Below are 23,553 nucleotides of genomic sequence, written 5' to 3' on the forward strand. Positions count from 1 at the left end.
CAGACATGACCCACCGCACCCAGCCAAAGCTGTTATTTTTTTTATATTATTATATTATAATATTATATTAAAGTTATTATATTCCACTTTATAAATGAAAGGGAATTGTTGCTTCTGTCATCATCATCATCATTCTAGTATTATTATCATATAGTCAGTCATCATCATGGCCCTGGAGGGAGGAAGGGCACCATCATCCCCACCGTGGGGTATGCTTACAACTAGCATAGAAGCCCAACAAGCCTCAGGAGTGTTTTCTGTTCCAGGGTCTAGACCATTGCCTGGTATGCAGTGAGGGCTTACAAGTGTGTGTTGAAAGAATGAACCCAGGTATTACAATCTCTAACCCACACCTCTTTCTGTCACCCTAACTCTGCCCTACTAATGAATAGATCATTGTTATTTGAAGGAAATCTTGTTTTAAAAATGAGCCCAGCGTAGTGGCTCATACCTGTAATCCCAGCACTTTGGGAGGCTGAGACAGGCAGATCACCTGAGGTTGGCAGTTTGAGACCAGCCTGGCCAACATGGTGAAACCCTGTCTCTACTAAAAATCCAAAAATTAGCTGGGCATGGTGGTGGGTGCCTGTAATTTCAGCTACTCGGGAGTCTGAGGCATGAAAATCACTTGAACCTGGGAGGCGAAGGTTACAGTGAGCCGAGATCATGCAGCTGCACTCCAGCCCGGGCAACAGAGTGAGACTTTGTCTCAAAAAGAAAAGAAAAGCCTGGCAGGCGGAGGTTGAAGTGAGCCAAGATGCCACCACTGCACTCCAGCCTGGACAACAGAGTGAGACCCTATTTCAAAAAAAATTTTTTAATGGGACCTCTGTCTATGTGTTGAAATTTCTGAACCAATTTTGCCACAATTATATACTAGAAGCATTACAAAAGCAGGACCACAAAGCTCAGCATGTCAATTTGGTATCTAAAAAACTTTTTTTTTTTTGAGTCAGAATCTCACTCTGTCGCCCAGGTGGGAGTGCAGTGGTATAATCTCGGCCCACTGCAACCTCTGCCTCCTGGGTTCAAGAGATTCTTGAGCCTCAGCCTCCCTAGTAGCTTGGATTACAGGTGCCCACGACCATGCCAGGCTAATTTTTTTATTTTTTGTAGAGATGGGGTTTCACCATGTTGGCTCAGCTGGTGTCGAACTCCTGACCTCAAATGATCCGCCCGCCTCTGCCTCCCAAAGTGCTAGGATTACAGGCGTGAGACACTGCGCCCAGCCATAATGCTTTGTCTTTTTAAATTTCAACACAATGTTTTTAAGGGAAGTGGAAAAGTTCTCAATATTTCCCAGAACTAAACAATCCAAGTACTTCTTGCACACTTTCAGCAACAGAATTTACTGATATGTTGCCAAGGCTATTTTCTAGGTAGTACACAGGGTCAGAAAGGTTTTTTCCTTTCAAGATCATCTTTTTTTTTTTAAAGAAAAGTCAGTCAAGGGTGGCTCAATGTCAATGTAACATGCCACATTAATAGAACAAAGAAGAAAACCACATGATCATCCCAAATGATGCAGGAAAAGCATTTGACAAAATGCAACACCCTTTCATGATAACAACATTCAGAAAATTAGGAACAGAAAGGAACTGCAATATAATAAAGTACATTTATGAAAAATCCACAGCTAACATCATACTCAATGGGGAAAGACTGACAGCTTTACGTAGGAATAAGACAAGGATGCCCACTTTCATCAATGCTATTCAACACCGTACTGGAAGTTCTAGACAAAGCAATTAGACAATAAAATGAAATAAAAGACATCCAAATTAGGAAGGAAGAAGTAAAGCCACCCCTATTCACAGATTACATGGTCCTATATGTAGAAAATGCCAGATAATACACACACAGAAAACCTTGGTATTGTAGAGGTAATAAAAATAATTAAGCAAAGTTGCAGGATACAAGGTAAATACACAAAAATAGTTGTGTTTCTATATACCAGTGGTAAATAATCTGAAAAGGAAATTAGGAAAACAATTCCATTTATAATAGCATTCAAAAGAATAAAACAGCTAGAAATAAATATGTTTAATTTCAATTTTTCCTTTTTCTATTATTGCTTACCACACTGTTTCCTACCTAGGAATAAATTTAACTGAAGAAGTGGAAGACCTGTACACTGAAAACTACAAAACATTACTAAAAGAAATTAAAGAAGAATTAAATAAATGGAAAGACATACCTTGCTCATAGATTGGAAGATTTATTGTTAAGATGTCCATATTATCCAACGGAATACACAGATTCATATGGAATTTCAAGGGGCCCCAATCAGCCAAAACAATCTTAAAAAATAAGTTTGAGGATTCACATTTCCCAATTTGAAAACTTACTACAAAGCTACAGTAAACAAAACAGCATGGTATTTAGCATAAGATAGACACATAGACCAATGGGATAGAAACCTATACATCTATGGTCAATCTATTTTTGACATGGATATCAAGACCATCCAATGGAGAAAGAATCATCTCTTCAACACATGGTGCTGGGACAACTGGATTTCCACATGCACAAGAATAAAGTTGGACCCCTACTTCATACCACATAAAATCATTAACTCAAAATGGATCGAAGACCTAAATATAAAAGCTAAAACCATAAACCTCTTAGAAGAAAACATAGGAGTAGACCAGGCGCGGTGGCTCAAGCCTGTAATCCCAGCACTTTGGGAGGCCGAGGCCGAGACCGCCGGCGGGATCACGAGGTCAGGAGGATCGAGACATCCTGGTAACACGGTGCGAACACCCCGTCTCTACTAAAAAAATACAAAAAACCGAGCCGGGCCGCGGTGGCGGCCGGCCTGTAGGTCCCAGCTACTCCGGAGGCCTGAGCCAGAGAATGGCATAAACGCCGGGGGGTCGCGAGCTTGGCGTGACTGAGTATCAGGCATATGCACTCCAGCCCTGGGCGACACAGCTGAGACTCCGTCTCCAAAAAAAAAAAAAAAAAAAAAAAAAGAAAAACATAGGAGTAAATCTTCATGACCTTGGATTTGGCAATCAATTCTTAGATATGACACCACAAGTATGAGCAACATAAGAAAAAATAGGTAAATTGGACTTCATCAAGATTAAAAACTTTCGTGAATCATAGGATGCTATCAAGAAAGTGAAAAGATAACCTACAGAATGGGAGGAGCATTTGCAAACCATACATCTAATAAGAGTCTAGTGTCCAGAATATATAAAGAACTCCTAAAACTCAACAACAAAAAGACAAACAACCCAATTTTTAAGTGGACAGAGGACTTGGATAGACATTGCTCCAATGAAGATATACAAATGGTCAATAAATAGATGAAAAGATATTCAACATGCTTAGGTGCCAGGAAAATGCAAATCATATAATCACAGTGAGATACCACTTCACATGCACTAGGATGGCGATAACCCAAAAGAGAGAGAGAGAATAACAAGTGTTGGTGAAGAGGTACAGAAGTTGGAACTCTTAACCGTTGCCAGTAGGAATTTAAAATGGTGGAGCTGTTGTGGAAAAGAGTTTGGTGTTACCTTAAAAAGTTGAACATAGGCCGGGCGCAGTGGCTCAAGCCTGTAATCCCAGCACTTTGGGAGGCCGAGACGGGTGGATCACAAGGTCAGGAGATCGAGACCATCCTGGCTAATACGGTGAAACCCCATCTCTACTAAAGAATAAAAAAAAAAAAAAAAAGAAAACAAAAAACTAGCCAGGCGACGAGGCGGGCGCCTGTAGTCCCAGCTACTTGGGAGGCGAGGCAGGAGAATGGCGTAAACCTGGGAGGCGGAGCTTGCAGTGAGCTGAGATCCGGCCACTGCACTCCAGCCTGGGCGACAGAGCCAGACTCCGTCTCAAAAAAAGAAAAAAAAAAAGTTGAACATAGAATTATCATATGATCCAGCAATCTCACTCCAAGGTATATCCCAAAAGAATTAAAAACAATGACTCAAACAAATACATAGCAGTACTATGGCTATCTTTCTGATGCCCAAGCCTTGTTCTTAACCCAGGATTTCTCAACCATGGCACTACTGACATTTAAGGCTGGAAAATTCTTTGTGGTGGGGGCTGTCCTGTGCATTATACTATGCAAAGCAACACCCTTGACCTCTGCCTGTTTGATGCCAGTAGCATCTACCTCCATCAGCTGGGAAAACCAAAACATCTCCAGACATTTGACAAATGTCCCATGGGAGGCAAAACTGTCCTTTGGTTGTGAATCTCTGGTCTCAACCCCTCTGCCTAGTCCCTGCCTTCCCATTTCCTTTTGCCTCTGAATGGTGATCTGGGAACCTCTGGGGACAAAGTCTATTTCATACTATTACTATTTCTCTTGCACATAGTAAATTCTCAAGAAAATCTTTAAAATTGTCTGCAAGAAAGGTCCGAGTCCTGAAACAGCTGGCTCACACATGCCCTCAGGAAAAAATTTTGAAATTAACAACTGGCAGAGAACATTGCCAAAAATGTTGCAAAAGCTGTCCTGGCTTCCCCAGCGGCCCAACAGATTAAATCCTACATCCTCCCCAGGAAAGGAGGGTATACGGGCCACTCTAAACCTGACCCCTGCTGAGTGGCCACTCCCTCTCACGCCCTCTACTGGCCACAGTGGCCAAATGCTTTAGAAAGTCAGTAGTCCACTCCCTTGGGGCTCTTTGCCCAGCCCATCCTGGCCTAGGAGTCCACCTGTGGGTACAGACTTCCATCATGGTGACACAGACAACATGGCATGGAAATGGCTTGTTTGGTTGTCTGTTCTCCCTGACCGACTAGGTGGTCCTTGGGGACATGGACCAAGTGTCATTCATTTTGGATCCTTGTACCCAGCTTGGTGCTTGGCACACAGTAAGAACTCAAAAACTGTGTGCAAGCTGGGGGTGATGGCTGCGTCTGTAATCCCAGCACTTTGGGAGGCCAAGGCCGGAGGCTCACCCGAGCCTGGGACATTAAGACTACAGTGAGCCATGATTGCACCACTGCACTCCGGCCTGGGCAACCAAGTGAGATCCTGTCTCAAACAAAACAAAACAAAACAAAACAAAACAAAACAAATGAAAAAAATTGCGTGCTGAAAAAATGAAGAAAAAAATATATATATGCACACACATTGAGCACCAACCAATGTCTTGAACCAAGCTGGAATTTTGATTTTTAAAGTTCTCATTTATGAAACTGCATTCAGGAGCGCCAAGAGAATGAGCCAGGTATCTCCATGACAGTTTTGAAAGAGAGGGCTGAGGAGAACAACTCATACAAATACAACCAATCTTAGGCAAATTTTAAATGTGCACATTTGAAATTGTGAGATATAAGAAACAGCAGGTACATAAAATAGATAGGGTGGGCATCCCTCTACCCCAGTTAAAAAATACTTAAATTATTGCTTAGAAAAGTGCAGCATCAAGGCCAGGCATGGTGGCTCATATCTGTAACCCCAGCTCCTTGAGCTCAGGAGTTTGCAACCAGCTTGGGCAACATGGCGAAACCCCGTCTCTACAAAAAACATAAAAATTAGCCATGGGCAGTGGTGTGTGCATGTAGTCCCAGGTACTCAGGAGGCTGAGGCAGGAGAATTGCGTGAGCTCAGGAGGGGGATGTTGCAATGAGCCAAGATCACGCCACTGCACTCCAGCCTGGGCAACAACAGAGAGACAGAGAGAAAGAGAGAGATGTGCAGCATCAAGACAAAAATGTGCTACAACAGTTGTGAATTATGAGGCATGAGAATATATTATTTACATTGATTCCTGTTGAAAAGCCAATCAAATTACGCAAGTTTTGCATGATGTAAGTTCTTTGGGAACTTGCTTAGAAAATCCTGGCTGGCTGGACAAATGGATGGCTGATTAACTACAGATAGAAGGATGAGTAGGTGGTAGGTGGGGAGAGAAGGTGAGTGGATGAGTCGATGGGCAAGATGGTTAGACACATGCATGGCACGTGATAGAGGGATGGCAGGTGAAACTGCAAGCTGTACAGCAGAGGCTCTGATGAATGCAGTGGCCAGCTCTCCTCCCCAGTTCAGCCCTTCTCTCACTCTGCAAATCCTTTACAATCTGGTATTCCACCAGATCTAATAGCCCAAACCTTCTTTGCCAGGGTTACCTACATGAAAAACCTCAAAGCCTTTCCTTTTTCTTTGCAGAGTAATGACGTGGGACCCAAAGATCACCCCACACAAGAACTTTTCCCAAGTGAATACACAGAGATAAAATGGGGAACTGTTTGAGAAAGCTACTGAAGAGACTTTCTGAGCCTCAGTTTCCTCATTTATAAAATGGGGATACGAATTCTCACCCCATTCACCTCACTGTTGCTCTCTGAATAACATCTATACCTATATAGCAACCACACACATAAGCCATCAAATTTGTGGAGTGTCTTCAAGCTCCCAAGACCCTTACCACCACCTCCCTCCGATCTTCAAAACACCCTCATGGGGCCGGGCGTGATGGCTCACACCTGTATTCCCAGCACTTCGGGAGGCTGAGGCAGGTGGATCACCTGAGGTCAGAAGTTTGAGACCAGCCTGGCCAACAAGGTGAAACCTCGTTCTACTAAAAATACAAAAATTAGCTGGGCATGGTGGTGCACGCCTGTAATCCCAGCTACTTGGGAGGCTGAGGCAGGAGAATCACTTGAACCCAGGAGGCAGAGATTGCAGTGAGCTTAGATCACACCACTGCACTCCAGCCTGGGTGACAGAGTGAGACTCCATCTCAAGAAAACAAAGGAACAACCCAATGGACATTATTATTGCCATTGTCATTATTTGACTTCCATTTTACAGTCTGGTAAACTGTGGATCAGTAACTTTCCCTTGTTTGTACCTTTTCCACTGTCCCACCACCGCAGTGAAGGTAAGTAAATTCCATAAGGCAGCAGGTGGTACAAGGAGTGTGTAGATATGATCCTAAAAGCAGACAGACACCTGGCTGTGTACCTTTAAGACACAGCCGCAGATGGACATGTAAACTAACGGTGCCAGATGGGGGGGCCGTGGTGAAGAATGAGCACTGATGGTGCAGTTTGATTCCACGAGTAGGAAAGGCCAGAGGGTCCCTTCCGTGGACGCTATCGTGACAGGCTGCTGCCCTTCGCTGAAATAACCCAGCTGACCTGAAAACCAGATGCCAGACAAAGCTATTTTTTTTTTTTTTCTTTTTTTTTGAGACGGAGTCTCGCTCTGTCACCCAGGCTGGAATGCAGTGGCCAGATCTCAGCTCACTGCAAGCTCCGCCTCCCGGGTTCCCGCCATTCTCCTGCCTCAGCCTCCCGAGTAGCTGGGACTACAGGCGCCGCCACCTCACCCGGCTAGTTTTTTGTATTTTAGTAGAGACGGGGTTTCACAGTGTTAGCCAGGATGGTCTCGATCTCCTGACCTTGTGATCCACCCGTCTCGGCCTCCCAAAGTGCTGGGATTACAGGCTTGAGCCACCGCGCCTGGCCCAAAGCTATTTTCATGCCTTGCAAACCTAACTCAAGCAACAGCTGCCTGGTGAAAGAGCGATCGTCGCCTCACCACAATGAACGCAAGAAACTGCTCAGTCCCGGTAAGTGCTGGCCAGTCACCAGGTAAGGGCAGGGCAAGGACAGTAGTCAGGAGTCTGTTTTCCAGATCCCCCGACAGCACACACATCCCCATGCCTCGTGAGGTCTTTGAAGGACAGAGGGGACAGAATGTCAGCACCCAGCAATCCCCATCCATGCTTGGATCTTTCCTCCCACCAAGATGAACTCCCCAGCACTTGTTGCCACTTACCGTCACTGGGGATGCAGCCACCAGCTCCATTCTTGAGTGAGGCTGACAGGCGCCCACAGGGTGACTAAGGGAATCCAGCTGGCAGAGTGTCACCTTTCAGCAGGAGGCTGGTGGCGTGCATCAGGCCATGGGGGCGGGGCTTGGACTGGCCAACACTCTGACATGGGTGAGCATTCACTCAAGTTGTCAGTGCAGCATGCCTTTATCTGTCACCCGTAAATTTAAGTCATTTCAAAGGTCCTCCCTCAGCCTTCTCCTGACCTCAAGCTTAGGTAGTTAAGAGGCTATCTGCATTCCCAGGGGCTTTGTGGGCTCCTGGGCCATCTCCCTCCGACTTGCCACATTACTGTACTTAGCCCTACTTCGCTGCTCATGCAATAGCCCTCTTGCCCAACTCTCCATCTCTGGACTAGGCTTTAAACACTCCTGTAATCACAACAGCCCTGGGTAGATGGGAAAACAACATCGACAGATATTCCAAGGGGTTCATCTGTCAGACGCCTGACCAGAAGAGAGGACGAGACTCAGCACAACTTGTGTTTGGCCATATAGGGCACGAATGGCCAGCTGGACACACAGGCCAGCCCAGGCAGGAAAAAGAAGCAACAGTATCGGGACGAAGAGGGGGTGGTCAAGGGCCCTCCAGCAAGTGGCACGATGTTCTTTTGCAAATTCAGAGATAATTAAACTGGTGGGGACAGGCCAAGTGCGGCTGCCAGGGCGTAAGAGGCTGACTGGCGGATGCCTTCACCCGCACTCAGCCTGCAGGTCCGGGGTGTCACAGATCAGAGTTTCTCAAAAACCACCTGTTGCAACCTATAGCTGAATGCGGGAAAGCACAAAGATCATCAAGTCCAGTGTGCTTGTTTTGTAGATGAGCAAACGGTGGCCAGGAGTTCACATGTGCAATCAGCCACACAGCCAAAGACTGAGACCAACCAAGACCCTCGGCTCCAGGCCAGTGCGTCCACTATATTGAGGCATGATTGGCAGCCAAAGTCGACTGTCACCGGGCACCTTGTTCAGTCCCCTGGAAACTGACCTGGGTTCACATGTCGTTTCTGCCACTTACAAGCTGGGGAAGCCTTGGGCAAGTTAAACGCCCTCTCTGATCATCAGTCTCCTCATCTGCAAAATGGGGACAAGGATGGTACCTACATCATTGCTGGGCTGTTAAGAGTTCAATTAGTTCATCCTCCTGGGGCACTAAGTACAGTGCTGGGTGCAGTTGGGCTGCACACATGTGAGTCATCAGCATTCACCATCTGCACTCAGAGCACCTCAGGCAGTGTGAGCCACCGCTGCAGGACTCTGCCACCAACAGACAGTGTGATCTTGAACAAATCACCTCCCCTCTCCGAATCTCAGTGTCCTCATCTAGAAAAGGAGGCAAAATATCCAGCCTCGCCTACCTTATTGTGAGAACCAACCAAGATTCATGTAGTCACTCAACACCAAATACAGTCTTCCCCTTCCTGGTGCACCGAACAGAAAGAACCAGCCAGGTGATGGTGAGTGCAGCTTCTGCTGTGAGCATCTTCCTCCACTCATGGACAGAAAGAATTCACATTTGGTTCACAGCACCTGTCTGTCCTGGTCAGGTGTCAGAGCCACTCTCCAAGGATCAGCCAGCCCAGGCAGGACAGGCAGATCCCACCATCAAGGACAGCTTCCCAGGCCTGCAGCCTGGAACTGCTTTGTGGGGTGGAGGGGGTGGTGCCCTGCAGGGGCAGGCATTTTTCCAAAGGGGAGAAGTCTCTGGGCTTTCAGCAGCATGGACCAAGCTGAATTAACATCCGATCTGTTCCCTGATCCAATGAAGATGCTCCCAAGGACTTTGGGTATGTTTGGGGGCCCAGGGAGACCATTTTTTAGGTTATTTCAGGAGAGGATTTTTTTTTTAATGCCCACATAGGGGTTGAAGAAGGGAAGAAAGGAAATGTTCAGGAGTTTTGCAGGAAAGAGGAAGTGATTCCTAGTAAGTCATGGTGAGTGTTTTTCTGTGTTGCTGGCACGTATGTGCCCTATGACAGCCACTGTGCTAACAGCTTTACATGCAGGGTCCTGCTCCTTTCATAGGCGAGGAAACCGAGGCTCAGTCATTCCCTAAGCCCACACTTTTAAGACCCACATGGCCTCACTTTGGAGCCTGAGCTCCTAATTCTCACACTCTCCTGCTCTACATGCAGAATTTCTATCCACAAACTCCAGGAAACATCCTAAGTGACTGTCAGGGTCACTGCTCTGTTTTTGAGTTGTGGGCTTGTTTTAAAATCTGTCTGTGTCCATTATTTTTTATTTTTTATTAAGAAAGGGTCTTGCTTTGTCACCCAGGCTTGCCTCAAGTGATCCTCCCACTTTGGCCTCCCAAAGTGTTGGGATTACATGCCTGAGCCACTGTGCCCAGCCTGTGTCCATTCTTAAGGAACTTAAAATGCCACAAAGAAATAAGCAATGTTTATTTGTCAATTAATAATTTATTAAGTTGACCAGGCACAGTGGCTCATGCCCGTAATCTCAACATTTTGGGAGGCCAAGGTGGGAGGATTGTTTGAGCCCGGGAGTTCAGGACCAGCCTGGGTAACATAATGAGACCCTGTCTTGGAAAACTAATTAATTAAATTGAGGGGAAAAGTCCATCTATTACTGCTTAAAAAAAAAGCAACAAAAATACTTCTCTAGATTTTGGTTCTTCTTGGAAAGGCTTTGGGGAGATAGGTATGTTCTGCTCAAATAAAGAAAACTTGAAAAATTAAACTCTAATTGCTGACTAATCCCAGCACTTTGGGAGGCTGAGGCAGGCAGATCACTTGAGTTTGGGAGTTCAAGACCAGCCTGGCCAACATAGTGAAACCCGATCTCTACTAAAAATACAAAAAATTAGCTGGGTATGGTGGTGGGCACCTGTAATCCCAGCTACTTGGGAGACTGAGGCAGGAGAACCGTTTGAACCCAGGAGGTGGAGGTTGCAGTGAGCCGAGATTGCTCCATTGCACTCCAGCCTGGGCAACAAGAGTGAAACTCCATCTAAAAAAAAAAAAAAGAGAAAAAAAGACCAAAAAATTCGCCAGGTATGGTGGCAGGCAGCTGTAATCCCAGCTAGTAGGGGTACTGAGGCAGGAGAATCACTTGAACCCGGGAGGCAGAGTTTGCAGTGAGGCGAGATCTTGCCACTTCACTGTAGTCTGGGTGACACAGCAAGACTCCGTCTCAAAAAAAAAAAAAAAAAAAAAAAAAAGATCTAATTGCTAGAATCTCAGAAAAGCCACATCTAGAAGGCAGTTCAGAGAGGACACCTTCCAGGTTGAAGACAGACATGAGGGAGAGCAAAAAGTAAAGGACATCTGCAGTGGGACTTTGAAGGTTGAATAGGAGCTCACCAGGCTGCCAAAGGACCAGGTCATTTCAAGCAGAATTTACTCTTGGGGACTCTGCCAAAGTTCCTAAAGCAGGAGCTGTGATTAGCAAATCAGTTCTGTTGCGAAGGATGATCCTTTAAGATTTTTGCATCTGAAGAAGATATGTGACAACTTTTAGCTGGCAGTGGTGGGAGGTCTACCCTCCCTGCGAACTGGAAGACTTGAAAAGGCACACCCCCTGGTGTGATCCAAGAACCTCACCTTCCCCTGCAACTGCGCTTGATGGCACTGGTGACACACCATGCTCCCTTACCCCAGAGGAACGAATGTTTGGGCACAGCAAAATAATTGCAACTGTCATCTCTAGGAATATAGGGAGTGAGTCTGCTCCCTGCCACTCCCTGACTGCAAATACTAAGAGCTTTATTCTTTTTTTTTTTTTTTTTTTTTTTTTGAGGCAGGTTCAGGATCTGTCACCCAGATCGGAGTGCAGTGGCATGATCTCGGCTCACTGCAACCTCTGCCTCCCAGGCTCAAGCCATCCTCCCACTTCAGCCTCCAGAGTAGCTGGGACTACAGGCATGTGCCACCATGCCCAGCTAATTTTTTTTTTTTTTTTTTTTTTTGTAGAGACAGGATCTCACTTTGTTGCCCAGGCTAGTCTTGAACTCCTGAGTAAGAGCTTTATTCTGATAATTAATAATACCAATAATGCCTTCCATTGTAAGCATCTTATTTACATGTATCCCATTTCACACATGAGAATCCAACGTCCAGAGAGGTGGAGTGACTTGTTTGAAGTCACACAGCTTGGAGGTATACATGGCATTCAACGCTGGGCTACCTGACTCTAAAGCTAGATTTGTCATAGGTGGAGGTGACCGGGTCATTTATTCAATTGTTTAATGGGCTACCCTATTGGATTGGTGGAATCAGAGTCTGAAAAAGACACCCAAAGAGGGTCAGCAGTTCTCAAACTTAAAACATGTCAGAGCATCTGGGTCTTCAGTGAATCCCAGCCAGTACCGCTAGAGTAAGCAAAAGATTACTACGTCTCTGGTTTTGTGCCGAATCCCAAACCACTCCATCCTAGAGTTGAGTATGGGTGTACAGCATTCAAGGCCTCTGATTTTGGAATAACTTCAGGGAGCAAAACATATTTAAGAGAAGTCGACACATTTCAGCTTCTCCTTCAGCCAGGAAATTACTCAAATGATTGAGTCTCCCAGGGCCCTCTGAGAATATAGACCCAGAGAGATGCCCATCCGCAATGCCTGGTACACTGTAAGTGCTCTTTTTCCTTCTTCTTTGTGTGTGTGTGTGTGTGTGTGTGTGTGTGTGTAGAGACAAGGTCTCTCTCTGTCACCCAGGCTGGAGTCCAGTGGCACAGTCATAACTCGCTGCAGCCTCAAACTCCTGGGACCAAGCAATCCTTCTGTTTTAGCCTCCCAAATAGCCGAGACTACAGGTGCACACCATGACACCTAGCTAATCTTTTTTATATTTTGTAGAGACAGGGTCTTTCTATATTGCCCAGGCTGGTCTTGAACTCCTGTCCTCAAGCAATCTTCCCACCTCTGCCTCCCAAAGTGCTAGGATTACAGGCATAAGCCACCATGCCTGGCTCTAATCAAATTCTTGATGTGGTGAATCTGCCATCTCAGGCAAAACTGGCCTCAATGGTTCCAGATCAGCCCCTGCCATGAAGGAAAGAGGAGCCGTTTTTCCACCTCCAATGGAAAACATGTTCCGCTATCTAAAGGCCTATCAGGGTGATCTGTCCGGCTAGCCTCTCACTTGAATTATCCCTCCAGAAATTGCTAAAGTCCGCTGTTCAGCTCTCCTAAGTCCTGGTCCTTGCCACCTTCAGAGGTGGAATCCTATCCTCCTTCCCCTCTCCCCCTGCTGTGCTGTGAATTTGCCTTCTTCAGCCATTCACTCATTCATCAGCAGGTATTTCCTGAGCACCTGCCAGGTGTGGTACAGGCTGCTGGAGACATGGAGCAAACAAGACAGGAATGGCCCAGCCCTGCCCTCGTGGGTTTATGATCTCACTGGGAAGCAAATAAAATCACAAACCTAAGGGCACAACCAGGAGAATCGCCATGAACTCATGATGGATCAGGTTTTGCACCAAAATGTAAGTCATTTTTGAGTGTGAAACTAAGAACTCTCTGGACGACACAGTGCATTGGTTGGAGCACGAGATCTGGATTCAGGTTCTATTTCTGCTCTTCATTTCCTGTGTGACCTTGAACGAGTTTCCTCACCTCTCTGAGCTTGGGTTTTCTCATGTATACAATGATAAGGAAGTCTTCTTCATACAGTTTTGGAGTTTAAGTAAACTAATACAGATCAAGTCATTAAAGAAAGAGTGTGCTACCATTTATGGTGCTCTCCACCATGTACCAAGCATTGCGCTAAGTGATTTACCTAAGATCAAGTTCAAGCCACTGTTATATCTCACTTGGGCCACTGCACAAGTCTCTTGACCCGTCTCTCTGGCCCAGTCTTGTCCCTCCAGTGCATTATGCACAGAGAAGCCAAAGCGATCTTGTAAAAATTTCACAGACATCGTTAGTGTTCAGATTATGATGTCTCTAAGAACATTTCCCACTGAAAGGAACCAGGACTCCTTGGAGAAATGGCTAATTCTAGGGCTGGGGCAGAAACGTACATGATGAGCTGAGATATCTTCCTGCCTGAAAACAAGGACCCTCCAGAGGCATGGCATGCCAAAGAGAGGCTGCAAACGGATGATGACTGCAGTGGACTGAAACACATCAAAATATCTTTCAAAACCATGAGGTGGTAACACCACTCAAAACAAAAACAACTCGTTGATACTTTTCTTTTTTTCTTTTTTGAGACGGAGTCTCGCTCTGTCACCCAAGCTGGAGTGCAGTGGCCGGATCTCAGCTCACTGCAAGCTCCGCCTCCCGGGTTCACGCCATTCTCCTGCCTCAGCCTCCGAGTAGCTGGGCCTACAGGCGCCCGCCACAGTCGCCCGGCTAGTTTTTTGTATTTTTTAGTAGAGACGGGGTTTCACCGTGTTAGCCAGGATGGTCTCGATCTCCTGACCTTGTGATCCGCCCGCCTCGGCCTCCCAAAGTGCTGGGATTACAGGCTTGAGCCACCGCGCCCGGCCATTCGTTGATACTTTTCATGGCTGCTAGGCCACTCATTACTCTGAAAATAGACTTACCCGCCATCCCCGCCCCCACAAAAAGGACATAATCAACCATGTGCTCTGCCTTTCACGGACTGTATTTCAGAGTAAGCAAATGGTTGAGGAAAGTCGTGTAGTATAGAACAATGAGAGTTGGGCTGGGCACAGTGGCTTATGCCTGTAATCCCAGCTCTTTGGAAGGCCAAGGCGGGAGGATCACTTGAGCTCAGGTTTGAGACCAGCATGGGCAACATAGTGAAACCTCATCTCTATCAAAAATACATAAAATTAGCCAGGCATGGTGGCGAGCACCTGTGGTCCCAGCTACTCAAGCGGCTGAAGCAGGAGGATCACTTGAAACTGAAAACTTGAGGTTGCAGTGAGCCAAGATCGTGCCACTGCACTCTAGCCTGGGTGACAGAGAGAGACCCTGTCTCAAAAACCAAACCAAACCAAAACAAAACAAAACCCCAGAAACAACATCAAAGAAAAACAACAGGAGCTAATAAGCACAGAAAGACTGATGGAAGTAGAAAATCACTACAGTAATGAAACAAGAATCTGGGCTTTGCTCAGCAGCAGCTTGTAAAGTCATTTGGCAAGAGGGTGATAGGGAACTTTACGATGGAGGTCAGACTGATACCCTAAACTCACTAATGAACCAACATCACCAAAAGTGGGATAACTGAACTTTATGTTCTTGACATGATGCAAGAGAAAACACAGAAAAACACTTTCAAAATACTCCTGCCAACGATCTGCACCTGAATTTATTCAAGCCTCTTGACCTAGTACTTATTTATAGGTGCAGAAGAACATGTTAGATGACACTGGGAAGATGCAATCAGCCAAATCCAGAATGTGGAAAATTCTATGAGACAAATGACCCAGTTTCAATAAGTAACTGGCATTTAATAAAGGGATATGCTGATTATTACAGATGAGAAGAGACTTAAGAGAACCCCTGTGGGTCCTGATTTGAATAAAACCGTTCAAAGACATCTTTGAGACACCTGGAGGACAGTCAGCATGAACTAGGTCCTAGATTAAGGAATTATCATTCATTGTATTAGATAGATATAATTATGGCAATGGTTTAAAAAAAAAAACAACCTCATGTCTTTTAGAGATGTGTGCTAATGTATCATGGGGAAAACAGTGTGATATCTGGCTCTGAGAATTGCTCGAAAATACTCTGGGGGCCAGATACAGTGGCTCACATCTGTAATCCCAGCACTTTGGGAGGCCAAGGCAGGAGGATCACTTGAGCCCAAGAGTTCAAGACCAGCCCGAGCAACATGGCAAACCCTGTTACCTAAAAAAAAAAAAAAAAAAAAAAAAAAAAAAAAAAATTAGCCAGGCATGGTAGCATGTCCCTGTGGTTCCAGTTACTCTGGAGGCTGAGATGGGAGCCCAGGGTAGTAGAGGCTGCAGTGAGCCGAGATCGTGCCACTGCACTCCAGCCTGGGCAACAGAACGAGACCCTGTCTCTTTTTTTTGAGACAGAGTCTCACTCTGTCACCCAAGCTGGAGTGTAGTGGCATGATCTCCGCTCACTGCAACCTCTGCCTCCCAGGTTCAAAAGATTTTCCTGCCTCAGCCTCCTGAGTAGCTGGGATTACAGGTGCATGCCACCAGGCTCAGCTAATTTTTATATTTCTTGTAGAGATGGGGTTTTTCCATGTTGGCCAGGCTGGTCTCAAACTCCTGGCCTCAAGTGATCTGCCTGCTTCGGCCTCCTAAAGTGCTGGAATGACAGATGTGAGTCACCACGCCTGGCCGAAGACCCTGTCTCACCTCAAGTGATCTGTCTCCTCAGCCTCCCAAAGTGCTGGGATTATAGGCGTGAGCCACTGTGTCTGGTCTGAAGGGACCTTTTCTATGTGTAGTTGTTTTCTGGGGGACCAGCATGGGTCGGAGTGGCTACGGTATGAGCCCGGAGAGTAGGACTTCTGGAGTACAGCAGATGTGGGTGGAGGCTTTGCCATTTGTTATCTGATTGGCCTGAGCCCATCTTGGAAATTCTCTGAACCTTGGTTTCCTGGCCTGTGGAATGGAATAAATAAAACCTCCTTCCTAGGATTGTCCTCAGAATTATGTGAGATTCCATAATTATGAATACCTGGGGTATGCCAACTACCCAATAATCAATCCCTTGGTTTCTCTGCTGTGCCCAGCCTGGATTCTCTGTTACAAAGATCCCCGGATTCCTGGAATAAATGAACACGGTCCATCTTCCTAGAAAATCACCTTACTCTACGGCAATAAATTTACTATTATCATTGCAAACAGAGAGATCTATTAGGATTGAATGTGAAATGTGCATGCATTTTTCGGATCAAATGCAAGATTTCTAACTGTGTTTCCTGGTTTCCCTGGGTACAGGTGAACTCTACTTTAAAGTAAGAAGTCACTGAATCACAAATTCAGAGGAAGCATGAGAACGAGGTATTCCAGGCTGGACGCGGCGGCTCATGCCCGTAATCCCAGCACTTTGGGAGGCCAAGGTGAGCAGATCACCTGAGATCAGGAGTTCCAGACCAGTCTGGCCAACACAGCAAAACCCCATCTCTACTAAAAATACAAAAAATTAGGTGAGTGTGGTAGTGCTTGCCTGCAATCCCAGCTACTCGGGAGACTGAGACTGAGGAATTGCTTGAACCTGGGAAGCAGAGGTTGCAGTGAGCCGAGATCGCGCCACCGCACTCCAGTCTGGGTGACAGGACGAGACTCTGTCTCAAAAAAAAAAAAAAAAAAAGATTAAGGTATTCCAAAGTTTCTACTGGGATAAGACTTTGAGGAAACCTCGATTTCAAAAGATTAAAATGTTTATTTCCCCGCGAAGATTGGGTATCTCATGTAATGTAATACTCGAATTTCTGTCTCAGACCTAAAGGTGTTGAAAGTATGAGCGAGTTTACACAACACCTGAGCAGGAGCAAATAAAACTCTGAAGAGCTTCTGAAAGAAAGTTACAGATTGGAGATATTTTCATCTCTAAATCACATGAATTAGGATTAGCTGGGTCTTTCCACGTAAAACTTGGAGAAGTCATAAAAAGAAATCTTGTAAAGAACTCCACGTCACTGTTAGCAGAATCAAGCAATTTATAAAATGATATCCTCAACTTTCAGTTTTTAAATTGCAAGTCCCGTGTCCCGGGAATTCCCCAGTCCTGGGAAAACTGGGATGGTTGGTCACCCAACCTATATGGATGCCCGCTGACATTAAAAAATAAAAGTAATCACAATAGACATGAGGGAGATAGTTGTGTACAGTATGAGTGCACAGAATAAAAGGTCTAGGGGGTTTATACCAAAATTTGCACAGTGGCTACCTGGAGGAGGAGGGTTAGACAGGAACAACAGAGCAAGGAGACTTTTGCACGGTGCTGCATGACTTTTTAACTTGCATATTATTCTGCAATGCGTTTTTTAAACATTTAAAGAAAGTCGTGTCTTCCTAGGAATATAGGATATAGGACCACTACAAACGCTTTACTGTTAGTCTCGTTTTTTCTTCTTCTTTTTTTTTTTTTTTTTTTTTTTGAGACAGAGTCTTGCTCTGTCACTCAGGCTGGAATGCAGTGGTGCAATTTTAGCTCACTGCAACCCCTACCTCCTGGGTTCAAGCAATTCTCCTGCCTCAGCCTCCCAAGTAGCTGGGATTACAGGCGCCCACCACCACATCTGGCTAATTTTTATATTTTTAGTAGAGATGGGGTTTTGCCATGTTGGCCAGGCTGGTCTCGAACTCCTGACCTCAAGAGATCTGCCCACCTTGGCCTCCCAAAGTGCTGGGTGGCGTGAGCCACCGTGCCCGGCCTTAGTCCACTTTATTTATTATTTTGTGTGTGTGTGTGTGAAGGTGTTTTGCTCTTGTTGCCCAGGCTAGAGTGCAATGGCGTGATCTTGGCTCACGACAATCTCCGCCCACGGGGTTCAAGCGATTCTCCTACCTTAGCCTCCTGAGTAGCTGGGGTTACAGGCATGTGCCACCACACCTGGCTAATTTTTTGTATTTTTAGTAGAGACGGGGTTTCTCCATGTTGGTCAGGCTGCTCTTGAACTCCTGACCTCAGGTGATCTGCCCACCTCAGCCTCCCAAAATGCTGGGATTACAGGGATGAGCCACCACGCCTGGCCCATTAGTCTGCTTTTAAAAAAAAAAAAAAAAACCATTTGAGGAAACAGAAACAGAATATTATTCCTTAAGACAGTAGCTTTGGAGGCAAAAAACCAAACAACATAGAACTGTTTATAAAAGATTGTGGAACTTATATGGGAGCATGTCCAGGGATCCACACCACCATTTATAGAAGCAAAGAAAGGCCCTTCTCCTTCATCTGCATTACATTTCGAGGTCGTCTGATCAGCTTCCTTCAAACATGACAGGAGTCATTTTTCCCCAGGGATCCCAAGTGCACGCCTTCGTACAGGGTCTGCTCTCACTATACAACAGGTTCGAATTTACCTGGACGCTGGCAGAATGGTCCGGGACCCCGGCGAGGGGTGAGCTGACTTACCACTTTCTTCCTGCCGCTTTTCTCTTGCCATGTCCTCCCAACCGTGCATTCAGGGTTACATTTTCCAGGTTCCGTGTTTGCCGAGGGCCTGAATCTAAGCCTGCTAGCTGTTTACTGTGGGAACTGCAAATGTCACTTTTAGACTAACCAGCTCCTGCTGTTTAAAAATATCCCTGGAGCACTTAACCTTCAAAGCAGCAACAACCCAGGGCAAAGACAAGAAAGATCTCACGTCAAAATACTTGCGCAGCCCTGGCTACTCCTGGGAGAGTTCTGCTATGTGCTTTTTAATCCCATAACTCGCTTTATTTCATAATTCTTCGCTATTGAAGCCATGAGGCATCTAAAGTCCATGTTGTCGTAAGCATTAGGCACAAAGTCATTTGGGCCCTCCTGTGACATGCTGAAAATTAACTGCCTACAGGTGTTGGTCATTTGAGAAGCCCCTGGTGAAAACCGTGAATGGGAAGGTGATGATCGCTATCAGGTCACCTGGCTTCTCTCCCCTGAAAAGATTTGGCGAAACTCTCTCGAATCACGCCACTTAATGGAATGTTTCCAATTTCTTGTGACTTGGGGATAAAAGAAAAAAACGGCTCCATTCCCACATTCTCATTCAGGGTCGACTGGCTCTTGCTAGGGTTGAGCAGAGAAGAGGAAATTCAGCACACACTGCAGTTACACAGTGTTCTGCAGCATGGGGAGGGCTGGCAAGTGGGACAAAGGTCGCCTCCAAGGCCCAACTGGAGCAGCCCAGCCAACTAGGCAGCAGGAACGTGGAGACCACATAGGAGCACATTGTGCTCAGGCAACAGGGAAGGGGGAACAGCAGTTCAGTGGCCCCACTTCCTGCCAACAAGGATGGCCTTACTAAACAGCAAGTGGAGAAACCGGCGAGAGCGCTGAGCACGGGATCTGTGCAAAACGGTTTAAATGGAAATGCTACTGGGGCTGGTGCAGCCTGATCACAGCTACTTCGTTTCTGGGCTTATTTTCCAGTAAGGAACAGCCATTGAATATTGGACTTCTTGGGATTTTCTCCACTGGACTTGGAAGCACGTGCTCTGGAAACCTCAGCGTTATCAGCTGTAACTCCACAGCACCAGGTACATGTTACAGGAACCGGGGGTGAAGGAATGCGGGTCAAATGCCTGCACAATGCCCAGCCCGTGTCATATGTTTTCTAGCCACAGTAGCCCTTGTGATGGCTCTTAGACTATTTATTAAGACAATGAAAGAGGCGACTCTCAAACAAACCTATGTTTACAGGGACAGCCATCTGTGATTCAGGGACATTTTTATAAAATTCCATTGAAAAAAATTCTTAGGCTTCTAACTTCATGACATGAAAGAAAAAATCTTTCCCAATGATTCCAAATCATGATCTAGGCAGGGTGTTGACAGTGGCAGGACTATTAGGCTTTGAAATCAAGCTGATGTGGGTTGGAATCCTCCCTCCATTAGCTGTGACTTTGAGCAAATGGCTGAGCTTCAGTGTCCTGATCAGCTACTTCACCATATGGGTGAGAAAATGAAATGATTTATTTTGAGCTTCTGGAGCAGGGGCTTACTCATAACAAGCACTTAGTATCTTTCTAATGACATTCATTACATTCAAAAAGACTAGACATACCCATACGTACAGATGAAGAACTCTGCAGTGATTCAGTTCTCCCTAGACACTATCTCTCTCTTTAAGACACAGGTATTTTCTAGAATATAACTGGAAGGTTTGAAACCAAAGTTATTAATAAACACTTTCCATCAAACACAAGAACAGGAATAGAAATATATTTCTTCAAGCAGCTCTTAGTTTCAGAAAGTCACAGGTATCAAGTTACATTTTTTGTTTTGTTTTAGAAATAGGAACTTGCTCTGTTGCCCAGGCTGGATGGAGTACAGTGGCATGATCACAGCTCACTGCAGCCTCGAACTAGGCTCAAATGATCCTCCTGCCTCAGCTTCCCAAGTAGCCAGAACTACAGGCACACACTACCTCTGGTTAATTAAAAAAAAATTTTTTTTTAAGAGACAAGGTCTCATTGCCCAGGTTGGTCTTGAACTCCTGGCCTAAAACGATCTTCCTGCCTCGCCTCCTAAAGCACTGGGATTACAGGTGTGACCCACTGTGCCTGGCCCAAAAAAAATTATTAAGTGACCACATGGTCTAACAAAACAAGACACCTGGAAAGAAATCACCAGACCTGCTGCAAACCAGACCCTCTATGAGAATTCAGATGCCTTCCCCCACCAATTAAATCAGAATTCCACGGATGGGGTCTGGCTTTTGTATGTTTTAGTTTCTCTAGGCTGGAGGAGCACTAGCTTCTTGTTGGAAGCCTCCCTATCTTCCTCTCCCACACCCTCACCCCAAACATCATTAAGAGAGACAAAAGAACATACTACATACGCAACTAAGAAGCAGAGAGCAAAAATTATTGATCTCCTGGTCTGCTCTGCTCACCAATATTTATATTTCCAAGCATATTTCAAAAACTTAAAAATTGGTTCCCTAGCCTGGGCAACATAGCAAGACCCCACTTCTATTAAAAACTTAGCCAGGTACGGTGGTGCACACTAGTGGTCCCAGCTGCTCAGGAGGCTGAGGCAGGAGGATCATCTGAGCCCAGGAAGTTGAGGCTGCAGTGAGCCATGATTGAGTCACTGCACTCCATCCTAAGCCACAGAGTGAGACTCCATCTCAAAAAAAAAAAAAAGGTTCCTACTGAGTTAAACTACAAAGGAACTTTCTGTTATCAGACCCAAATTACAGTGTCAGAAGGACTGTAAATAAGGAGGCCATTTCCAGCAGAGGAATGTTCTAGCTTTCCTCAGCTTGAGTCAGCACAAGTCAGCACATGGGGTCTTTTCAAAGTAACCCAGAGCACCTCCCTGCAACCTGTTTTTCCTTGTAAATCTTGAAGGCTTGGCAAGGATGAAAAGCCAACACCACACGCATACGCCAAAAACTTTGCTTCTCCACCAAACACCTTTGCTAAGACTTTTATATAAGGAGCAAACTGAAGCAGAAAGTGAATTTTAACAGAGAGATATATTATCTAATAATACAAGCATACTGGCAACATGCTAAAGTGTATCTGTAAAAAATGCAAACAATTTACAGTCCCTGACCTTGCCCTGCTGGACACAGATCAAAAGCAGGCAGTGACTTTCACACAATTAATTATTTTATAACTGGACGTTTCCAGTACATTTGCTAATAAATGACTTCCTTGTGTTACCAATTCCGAAAGCTTTCAGAGATCTCCCTAACTCACCTGAAAAGGGAGGAAACAGCAATCGTTAGGCCAGGTTCTCAGAAGCCTCCCAAACCTTGCCACGTGGAACCTTCCAGCTCCACATCCAGCATGCGGCTCCTGGCTTTGCAGAGGCCAGCTCCTCACTGTTGAGTGCTCTTGTTCCTCTTCGTGGCCTGGGAAGTTCAATATCTACTCAGACATTCCCTCCAGTGGGACATTTCTTCTTTCCTGGGCTGTCCCAGCTGTTGCTTTTTGTTCCCACCGCACTGACAGTGGGTGCACACGAGGGTCTGCAGACTATGGCTCCAGATGCCTGTTTTCCGATAGCTCTTAAGCTAGGAGTGGTTTTTACATTTGTTAAATGCTTAGAAAAAAAAAAAAAGACTTCATGACACATGAAAATCATAATAAACACAAATTTCAGTGTCCATAAATAATAAAGTTTTATTGGAACACAACCTCACCCGTTCCTGTACATTTTGCCCATGGCCGCTTTCTCTGCAGTGAGTTGTTGAGCAGTTCCTACGGAGAACGGGTAACTGCAAACCCTCAAATATTTACCATCTGACCCTTCACAGAAAATCTGCCAACCCCTCACCTAAAAGGCTAAGGCTGCGTTTTATGCATCTTTGCATACTGAGTGCAGGAACATAGCAGACTTGACAGGTGAAAAAAGCAAAACATAGTAAAGAGTTCATCAAAATGGGTAGCCTGTTTTTTTGTTTTTGTTTTGTTTTGTTTTGTTTTTGAGATGGAGTTTCACTCTTGTGCTCTTGTTGCCCAGTCTGGAGTGCAATGGCACAATCTCCTGGGTTCAAGAGGTTCTCCTGCCTCAGTCTCCCAAGTAGTTGGGATTACAGGCATGCGCCACCATGCCTGGCTAATTTTGTATTTTTAGTAGAGACGGGGTTTCTCCATGTTGGTCAGGCTTGAACTCCTGACCTCGGGTGATCCACCCACCTCGGCCACCCAAACTGCTGGGATTACAGGCATGAGTCACCACACCTGGCTGAGTTGCCTGGTTTCTTAACAATCAGTAATTAAATTTTTGGAGGGTCATGGACCACTTAAGAAGCTGCTCTGTGTTTTGTTTAGTGTCACATGACTAAAGTTCAATATACATACATATATATTGAATATATATATATTGAACTTTTGTATATATTATATAGAACTTTATGTATATATATTTAAAACCCAAGTAATTGTGTTTTGAATTATTTCTGCAAACTTGGAGCTCACTGCTCCCCTCTACTGGCAGTGCTGCACCGGGAGAGAGAGAAGTGTGAAAAGCTAACTGGTGTAGAACAATCACCCCTTCTCCCTTGAATAAGGGAGTCCACCGTTGTTTAGAGGAAGATCCCACCATGCATGCTCCTCCCATGAAAGCCTGCTTGTTGACCACAAAATGTAGAATGATAAACTCTTCCCTACAAAGATAACAAAAGGAAGCAGTATTTTCTTTTCTTTTTTTTTTTTTTTTT

General features: G+C 45.4%; 2 protein-coding genes across 2 annotated transcripts in view; both read right to left on the bottom strand.

Annotated features, from left to right (window-relative positions):
* ACACB (acetyl-CoA carboxylase beta) overlaps nucleotides 1-18,933 on the bottom strand; it is a 164,481-nt gene extending 145,548 nt beyond the window's left edge. The window contains exon 1 of the mRNA XM_017879718.1: nucleotides 18,810-18,933. The gene's annotated coding sequence lies outside the window, so the exon portion shown is untranslated. The remainder of the gene's footprint in view (nucleotides 1-18,809) is intronic.
* The window catches only part of UNG (uracil DNA glycosylase), a 37,707-nt gene continuing 26,179 nt past the window's right edge, over nucleotides 12,026-23,553 (bottom strand). Inside the window, exon 8 of the mRNA XM_017879759.1 lies at nucleotides 12,026-12,054. Within this exon, the coding sequence (XP_017735248.1) occupies nucleotides 12,026-12,054 (29 nt within the window). The remainder of the gene's footprint in view (nucleotides 12,055-23,553) is intronic.

The sequence above is a fragment of the Rhinopithecus bieti genome, unplaced genomic scaffold, assembly GCF_001698545.2.
Source record: "Rhinopithecus bieti isolate Rb0 unplaced genomic scaffold, ASM169854v2 scaffold_11933, whole genome shotgun sequence".
NCBI lineage: Eukaryota > Metazoa > Chordata > Mammalia > Primates > Cercopithecidae > Rhinopithecus > Rhinopithecus bieti.